The sequence below is a fragment of the Filicampus tigris genome, chromosome 1 (genome assembly GCF_054856515.1).
Source record: "Filicampus tigris isolate MCC_2025a chromosome 1, RoL_Ftig_1.0, whole genome shotgun sequence".
NCBI classification, from domain to species: Eukaryota; Metazoa; Chordata; class Actinopteri; order Syngnathiformes; family Syngnathidae; genus Filicampus; species Filicampus tigris.
In genome coordinates, this window is record NC_141217.1 from 38,047,359 (window position 1) to 38,056,725 (window position 9,367).

At 43.4% G+C, this 9,367-nt stretch overlaps 1 protein-coding gene across 2 annotated transcripts; it reads right to left on the reverse strand.

Annotated features, from left to right (window-relative positions):
• Positions 1 to 388: 388 nt before the first annotated feature.
• On the reverse strand, positions 389 to 7,652 carry arf3a (ADP-ribosylation factor 3a). Of its 2 annotated transcripts, XM_086038626.1 has the most exons (6): positions 7,534 to 7,652; positions 4,634 to 4,816; positions 4,440 to 4,550; positions 2,511 to 2,635; positions 2,230 to 2,419; positions 389 to 1,528 (listed from the first exon to the last, which is right to left on the reverse strand). In XM_086038626.1, the coding sequence occupies exons 2-5, from the start codon at positions 4,779 to 4,781 to the stop codon at positions 2,258 to 2,260; spliced, it is 546 nt and encodes a 181-aa protein (XP_085894752.1). In that variant the 5' UTR covers positions 4,782 to 4,816; positions 7,534 to 7,652; the 3' UTR covers positions 389 to 1,528; positions 2,230 to 2,257. The 2 variants fall into 2 exon arrangements, with proteins under 2 accessions (XP_085894752.1, XP_085894743.1); XM_086038617.1 differs by having other exon boundaries at positions 389 to 2,419.
• Between the last annotated feature and the right edge of the window lie 1,715 nt (positions 7,653 to 9,367).

Below are 9,367 nucleotides of genomic sequence, written 5' to 3' on the forward strand. Positions count from 1 at the left end.
GTCAGCGCCATCAACAATGAAATGAAAGCAAGAACGGAAGGAATCGCTGCGAGATGTAACCCGAACTTCAGTAAGTCACCATTTCCGACACTGAGATAACATACTCTGAATGGTCGATGCAGCCAGTAAAGTTCACTCCATACACGGACCCTGGCGTAGAAATATGCACATATAAATGTGTTGTCAGCGAAAAAAATAACAAAAGTTGACAGTTACAGAGTCTATTAGCAGTCCAGGTAATTATATACGTCCGTGGATGACCCTCACTAAAATGGCTAATTTTATCATCATGTAGTTGCTATTGGTGACGACACCTCAACTCAAGTACTACAACTTCATGCAAAACTATTCAAATGAGCGACAGTCAATGATATCAAGTGAGACAAAGTCATGTTCATTCACTTTATTGGTCAGGTGACTTGGAAACAGAAGTATTGCAATTACTTGATTGAACACTCTAGCCTATGCTGTCATCCTTACAATTCAGACATGTTTTTGTGTGTCATCAAGGTAAAGTCGATCATAACAAAATGTGATGGACAAACCTGCTTGTTAAAGGGGAAGTCAATCGCCCCAAAATTCTTTGCAATAATATGTTCCATGCGCCTCCACTAGTCTAAACACGGCATTCCGATGAATATTGCATTTGTGGAATATGAGTTAAGAAGCAAAATCCATCCATTTTTATCCATCTCAAGGGGCGGCCATTTTGTCATTTGCTGTCGACTGAAAAGGACATCAAAGTTGCTCAGGGTTCAGGTAACAACCGATCATGGCTCACCTGTTTTGTGAAGCTGAGCCATGATTGGTCGTAACCTGAGCCCTGAGCAATTGTGATGCCGTTTTCAGGCGACAGAAAGTGACAAAATTGGCGCCCTTTTGAGATGGACAAAAACAGGTGGATTTTACTACTTCACTCATATTCCCCAAACACAATGTCAATTTGAATGCAGTGTTTGGATTGGTGGGGCTGCATAGAACATGTTATTGGAAAGACCATTGTTGACATGACTTCCTCATTAAGTATTACTTAACCAGTGGCAATGTAAGGTCACATAATGCTTGCACGAAAAAACAATGAAGTTGAGAACACCTCACACCCACATGCACACACATATACACTCTCAGTCAGTAATGATGCTGGTACATCAACAAAATGTTTGATCCGACCATAAATGGCTTGATAGACTTTTTCATAAATAATGATATACAAAGACATGCCGTTGCATATTAGAAGGTAGTAGGGTCTGTACCGTATTAAAATGCCTCATTGTGCTCCTCTGCCTGGTTGTTTTTTTTTGGGGGGGGGGGTATGATGTAAAGCTTTTAACAAATCAAGAACAAAACTAAAGCAAATGGAAAAAAAAAAAATTTTACAAACATGTATATTGTAATAGTGTTTTTTTGTTGTTGTTGCAAGACGGTACCACAAGCGACACAGAAGAAGCACACAAACTGTTTGGCCAATTTGTGAAGAAGTGATGACAGCTGCTCTGACAGATAGAATGCAGCCGCTTGCACAATGGAGCTGAAAAACGTAAACATTCAATCAATATCCGTCGGGGGCGACGCCAGCCGATAGCAGCTTGTGGTCTGATATGGCCGGCGCCTGCGCCACCTCCTGCATCAGTACAACGACAACGCCTCACCGACGCGCACACGTGAAGAGAACGCTTTGCGAGCACGGCAAGTGAACCAAGCACACATGTTGATTTACAGCGAGTCGGCAAAATCTATATTTTAAACTAACTAAAGTCAAATCTTTATTTTACTCTGTTGCACTGCATTTTTTGGGACAAACAATGATGAGCGTGTGACGACAGTGGTCTTAACAACTTGCTAGTCCAACAATGCTAATAAAACATTTGCTATCATTTACATCGAGTACAGTTAGGTAACATTACTCCGCCAGCAACAAGTTTCGGCCGTGACAAAATCATCGGTACGGCGAAGGAGGCAAAATACATGTGCCGGGATATGATTCACATTGTACATCCCAATTTATGTATCCAGTGTGTAGAGAGCAAAACACTTAGGTCACATTGGTTCGCACATGATTCAAAACTCTCACAGCAGATCCAAACAAATTAACAAATCCATTCAATATTCAAGTAAAAGTACAAGAGAGAAGTTTGTTTTGGAGGGGGGGAAAGGCCGTTGAGTCACCTGGTAGGCGCTTGTCAGCACCGCCTCTCCATGTGAACTCAATGCATCCAAAAGGAGTACTACCTGGAGCTGGCACTTCCCCGCTTGCTCTTCACTTTTTGTTCTTCAGCTGATTGGCCAGCCAGTCCAGGCCCTCATAAAGGCCGTCGCCGCTGGTGGCGCAGGTGGCCTGAATGTACCAGTTGCGGTGGCGCAGGGAGTGCAGGCCCAGCTTGTCCGTGATTTCCGCCGCATTCATGGCATTGGGCAGGTCCTGAAAAAAAACAAAGCAAAACGCTCATTTCAGTAGGTGATGTATCATGCCGTCATCGAGTGCCGATGAAGACGCACAAGCAAGTCTATACCTGCTTGTTGGCGAAGACCAGAAGAACGGCATCCCGCAGCTCGTCTTCGGCCAGCATCCTCATGAGTTCCTCTCGAGCTTCGTTCACACGCTCGCGGTCGTTGCTGTCCACCACAAAGATCAAGCCTGCACGGTCAGGACGAGATCTCATTAAGCAACATTCATGAAAAGTGGAATGGCAAACAATGCATTCCAAGATGCGAGTTGACCTCAGATGTGTTCTGATGTTCGTGGCTGTCACATAAAAAAACATTATCAAATGAGTGGGAACTTTGTGAAAGTGTCACAAGAATTTTAACCGCTGGTAATCTGTAAAAACCACAAACCACTTCAATTATCCAATCATCCCTTCTCCACACAACGTCTCTTGTTCAGGGTTACAGACTTGTGCTTCCTCGATCCACGCTTCTTTGTTTACATGTTAGCTCCTCCCCTCAGAGGAGTTGAGGAGAGATGAGCGAGGGACAAATGTTTGGAGAAAGAACACGCTTGCTCCTTGGTGGTGTCATCGCATGGAGACGTCACATCGTTGAGGTGTCAAAGGTCAACGGTTTCGGTGGTTGAATTATGACAGTGGCAACACGTCCGTTTCGTGCTTTAAGTGGGATTGAATGAAAGTTCCAATTGATCAACATTGTTGGTCTTCACAACTCTGGTCATGAGTAGGCTTCCCGCATGCACTGATGAAACTGATACGAAGGATTACTGCAATTTTATAACAAAAGGCGGAATATTACGAGAATTAAATTGCAATTGAATTTTGCATTGGCACCACTGAGAAGGAGCTAACATGTTCAGTGTTAATGTTTAGGAAGAAGTAATTGATAACTAGCTACTAGTTTCACAGATGTGGTATGACCGAGCTTTCTGTTCTCTTTGTAGTAACATTAAACAAACAAATAACACATTATAAAAACATACGTTTTCAGTCACGGTGCATTGCAGTTACTAAAATGCATGGGGCAGCTGTTATGCTAACTGAGCTAATGCTATAGCTGTGCAGTATTGTGTGTGCCTCAGTCATGTCAATTGGATCAGATCGGCATGATAAGTATTTATATCCTTACTATTCTTTGGCCCGTTTGTACCACTGCAGCAAGCGAGCTAATACCTACCAGCCAAAAATGTTTCATCCCAGCTTTACAAAATTTGCAGAACAGCTTGGTGTCGCTATTTAAAATCCAAACGAAGAGGTCGACGTCACAGACGAGCCAACCAAGAGGACGCCTGTTAGCTTGCGAGAAAATTGGTGGCTAGCACATCTCTTAGCGACCGGGTGGAATATTTCCAGCGCCCTGAGGCTTTTATCAAACATATTTTTATGGCTCAAACATGTAGGGATGTGTAGGCATAAGAAAGGTGTTGGATGACGTAGCCTCCAGTTTTCAGCGGCCTGTGGTTTCACACAATCAGTGGATACACCCATACCGTTTGGGAGTGGAGAAAATGGCTTCATTTTTCACTAATTCAAAGCCTCATTTTATATATTTTGCAATTTTTTATTTTTTTTATCACTCAAATTTGACAGCGGTGCAAACAACACTCTGCTGTGTGTCAAACTCAAAGCACATTTTCACAGGGACTTAAGCACATAGCATTTGTCATTGCTGACTTGCATTTATTGTCAATTATGATTAATACATATGTGGGCTACGTTCAGGCACAGCTCCAGGACTTCCTCTCTGCAGGTGCTAAAGGGGGCTTGATCGATATGAAGGGGGTTGAGAAAATAATTTTTTAAATAGATTTTATAATATCAAATCAATTGTTGGAGGGGCTTGACTTCATGGAGCTACACAGATTTCTGACGGGGCTCTAGCTCCCCCTGCCCCCGGTGTAGCGTCAGCCCTGGCTGCGTTCAGCTGTAGTGACCGAATCGAAAATATGAGTCTGCACACAGCAGCGTTGGAGAACCAACATGGCCACTTACCCTGAGTGTTTTGGAAGTAGTGCCTCCACAAGGGACGAATTTTGTCCTGGCCGCCCACGTCCCACACGGTGAAGCTGATGTTCTTGTACTCCACCGTCTCAACGTTGAAGCCTGAGCAAAAGGAAATGATAAAGAAGTCACACAAGCTGGAGTCAATGAGAGCTGTTTTTTTCCGTGGTTCTCGCCTCACACACCAATTGTGGGAATGGTGGTGACGATCTCGCCCAGCTTCAGCTTGTAAAGGATGGTGGTTTTCCCGGCGGCATCCAGCCCCACCATGAGTATCCGCATCTCCTTTTTCCCTATCAGGCTCTTCAATAGGTTACCAAAGATGTTGCCCATGACGACCAACGAACCGCTACTCAGCAGCAATAGAACTATGACACAAGAAAGTTGTAAAGCCCACATGTGGCACACACGACAGAAAGGCAAAACAAACAGTGAACCGCACATTGAGGATGTCTAGACCGCACAAGAAAACATGTGGTGGGGACACTGCGGCTCTTAAAAAACAGCTCTGAACTTTATTACCCTGTTACACGGCAGAGCCACCTCAGAAGAAATCCAGTAAAAGTGCTTCACACCTCAGAAGGCGGCGGACCGGTAAAGTGCTTCGCACAACAGCAGCTTGGTGGAGAAATCAGTCACAATGCTTCATTTTATTTTATTTTTTAACGTGGACTGACTTGCCAAATACCTCCTTTTTAGCTACTGGGCTGCCCAAAATGCAGTGAAGGTCAGTCTGATCAAAGACACATTGCCTGCACAGCAGATGGAAGGTTTGAATTGGTCTCATTTGAAGCCCTGACGCCAGAAGTATCAAAAGTAACTTTAGCAATTAATTCAGCAACACTTGTATTATGTATATTCATGGTTTATTCATTTGTCACTGGGCCTGTAGTGCACATTGTGCTGCTCATTCTAGAGTGTGCAAGCCTTGGCCACCTGGGGTGGGCAGTATAAAACACGCATGCGGATATACTGTACTGGAGACACAGCTCCTTTCTCAGCTTCTCAGTGCGGCAGTAGTATTAGTTGCTCGCAGAGGATGAATAATTTATGCCTGTGAGTTTTGGTATCTGTCCATGTGTGTTGCTGCACCGTTTGTGTTCAGCTATCTGTATCTTAAAAGGTAAGAACCGCGCAGCACAGATGCTAATTGTTAGCCTGTGTGTCTGTGGACTTTGCCATTGTATGTTAGCACTAAGGTAGTTATGTGGTTGTTTGTTTTAAATACAAAATTAACAACTTGAATGTTCCAATCAACAACTTGAAGCCTCTTTTCTGAAGAATATTTTAGAATTAGGCCAGCCGCGCCCATACAGCGCTTGTCTCTCAAGTTTGCACTCACAAGTCAAAACCCCAAAATTGGCAGATCCACGGCTCGTATTTAAAAAACAAAACAAAACATGTACGTTAGGTTATTCATATCTCAAGGCACCACTGTATTTGAATCCAAAGTCTGGCCCATGGGCCATTAGTGGCCGGCCGTCTGTATTTTAGCGGCCTGTAGGATCAACTAAAAGATGGAATTGGACACAGCCTGTAATGCTATGTTTTAAGTGTTATATTCCTGGTTATGTTTCTGTTTGTTGTCTTGCAGTTGCCCTAGTGATTGCTGATGGGTGGAGCCAGCTGCTGCACACCTACTGGAATTCGTCATCTTTGGTAGCGGCACTATGTTCTGTTCACGTTTGGTCTTCGTTGTATTCCTGTTTATTTTGTCCTTTCTGCCACAGTTCGGACCATCAGCACTAGCTTAGTAATTTCTGTATTTAGTATTTTCTTGTTGTTGTCATTGTTTTGTTTTTTCTTTTCTATACAGCATCGACAATTTCTTTGTCATAGGTTTTTGGTTGTTTGGTGTGGTTTGGGATTCATCGTTCACACCTCACTTGACTGACAAAAAGTGCTATTGTGAAAAGTGGGGGTGTTGAAAAAGTATGTGGGGGAGACACCCACCTCCACATGGGTGTGACATCCCTGACAACTACCATGACTACGACTACTAATAATAGTAACAATGTTTTGAGAGCATTTCTAGATGCATGGAAACTATTTACAACGAAATGTCTCTTCATAATGCCCAGTGAAAGAAGATAAATCGGTTTCACTAGCAAAAATTTGTTTCATCCACTTTTTGCTTGGTGTGAAGGTCCAATTTGTAAATATATAATAATGTATAATATTAATTATCTTCAAACAGACTCTGCTTTAAAGATTGTCCACTTGCTACAGCTTGTTCGTATTTTGGTTCTAGGCACAATATACTGAGATCCAATACAAAAGCTGCATTGAAAGTTCAAACAAGTCCTGACACTGCCGGTTACTTCAATTAACAATACACTAGTGGCTGAAGCGTATAAAGTGTATAAATCTACACCGAATAACAGCTTTTTCAAAATTGTACCCCTCTTATCTTATAGCCCAAATCTGCGGTGCAAATTTCACTGCATATAATACTAAACATATAGAGTGGATTAATATATACCAGATTGACAAATCGTACTGGTGTACGAAATGCTGAGGCAGGTGATTAAATGAGTAAATGCGTGGGATGAAACAGAACCAATTGCTGCCACAAAGTAGAAATAATAAATAAAATAAATAAAAAGCACCTTCAAAAAAAAAACGTGATTTACGTGACTGGGGGTTCATTGCAAGACTGCTGCATTATGCTGCAGTCGCTGCAACCGTGTGTACCTAATCAATTGGCTCGCGAGAGATCGAGATGTGGTTGGTGATGATGACGACGATGATGACGATAATGAGGCAGGCGCCGTGTTCGAATGGCACACATTAAAAGCCCATCTTTCCTAATTACAATAATATTATGTGCCCCATAATGTGTCTGTGCGCGCGCGCGCGTGTGTGTTTGGCGGGTGGGGGGGGGGGACTTCGCTGCAATCGCCGCATAGAGTCACGACTAGAGCACACCGGACGGCTTGATGTCGTCGATTCAAAAACGTCAGTTCAGTTATATTTATTAAGGAAAAAAACGCTTGTCGTATGCCAGAGCAACGTGAACACAATCGTCACATGTCCTCGTCCAAATGATGGCGCGTTTTACCGCTGACATTTCATTTCCACTTACCCGTCAACTGGAGGCTGCCAGCCAGCTGGATGGAGGCGAGTGTCAGGCTCGTCGCATATCTCGCGATGACAAGCCCACGTGATCTCGCGGTATTTGGGCAGTCGCGCACACTAGCAGAATTGCAGCAGTCCAACGAGCGTTCTGTTACGAATGGAATGTCTCTTCGTAAATGGGATAACAGACATCGCTTTTTTTTTTTATTTGACACAAATCTTCAGATTTGCACACGCAATACCATTTCTCAAGGATTAATAATCTAACGAGTATGCTGTTACAGCAGTCAACCGAACCCACTGGGATACAAAGAAAGGATATAAAGGCAAACTTGCTTGAATAATTAACACTGGGATCGTCTTAATAAATAAGTAAAGTGCAATAGGATGCCTGTGACTCCTGCCATGCGGGTGTCTCTTAATAAGATAGAAAGTGTTTACACTTTACAGTATTTGGCTGAAATGTGATATAATAACAAAGAAAATGGGGGAAAAAATGGGGATCGGAAATCATGTGCTGCAGACATCATAATCAATCTTAAAACTTACAAATAAACAACGTTTACGTACTTCATTTTTGAATGTATTGGAATAATGGAAGTAAACGCTAAAATAAAATTACTTGTACATGTGCAAATCAATACCCAATGGCACTGTGGCATTATGGGAAAAATGCTACGTTCTTAGCATTTAACCTATAAGTACGTTTGAACATATTTGCAAACACATACAAAACGTATTTGCCCATCAAAAATGTTTCCTCCACATTAGGAGTTCCACGCTCCCACACAGATACAACGGCATTGGTGAATAGATGTTCCTCATGAAAATCCATGAAGCATTTTAGAATGTTTGCGCACTAGGGAAAAACTAAATTTCAACTTTTCGTTTTGAGCAAAGGTTTGCACTTGTGTGTGAGTGACGACGACATGTTGAAAGCCATTTCACACTCTAAAAACAATTGGGTTAAATATAACCCAATTCTGGGTCAAAAATGGTCCGATCCACTAGTTGGGTCAATAAACCCAAACACTAAACTAAATTTCTGTGTTGTTTTTGCAGAAAACAACCAAAAGAAGATAGTTTTGTGCAAAACAATGCAAGCAAGTGGGTCAGATTGACCCAATTAGTGGATTGGTCCATTTTTGACCCCAAATTGTGTTATTTTTAACCCATCTGTTTTTAGAGTGCAGTACTCAAACCGCCATATGGAACAAAACAAACACTTCGAGTCAATCTTGAATGTGCTCAAACCAACAGCAAACAGGAAGATGAAATTGGAGCCTGTCGCTGCGACCTCGGTGGCGTTTTGCGCTAGTGCAGCGCTAGATGTGTTTATCAGTGCGGTGGTTGACGGCAGAGGAATAAAGCGGGGTGCAGATGTTTGCAGCTGCACAGCAGATTACGGGGTGGAGCGGATGGCGGCGGGGGCTCACGGCGGGTTTTGTGTGAGCCCAGAGTTTTGGTGAGGGCTACAGGAGGGTTACGGCGGGCCGGGGTGGCGGCAACGGAGGAGGTGGAGCGGCAAGTTATGACTTAAAGGAAGCTCTCCTCTGAAGTGTTTGCCAGCGTGCACCCCAGCAAACACAATCACAAGTCTGGTGGCTTCTGCTAGCTGAACTAATGAGGGCCTGCATGTTGAGGGCAGGGGCTTTGATGTTCTGGGTAGCTGCTTCCTCGTGTTTTCTCTGCCGCTCTCCTTCCCGGCCGTGTCCCACATCAAAAACGAAAGGGGAGTTGAGAAGCAGATGTTGTCAGGCTTGTATTTATACAGTGCGCACGTTATTCATCCCTTCCCTATAGCCCCCGTTTGTCCTCAAACTCCTGCGCCGCAGCGTGGA

Coding starts and splice junctions, on each gene's coding strand:
- arf3a (XM_086038626.1), bottom strand. CDS start 4,781: ATGGGCAACATCTTTGGTAACCTATTGAAGAGCCTGATAGGGAAAAAG. Junction 4,551..4,633: donor CACCACCATTCCCACAATTG/GTGTGTGAGGCG, acceptor CCTTTTGCTCAG/GCTTCAACGTTGAGACGGTG. Junction 2,636..4,439: donor CTACTTCCAAAACACTCAGG/GTAAGTGGCCAT, acceptor CTGACCGTGCAG/GCTTGATCTTTGTGGTGGAC.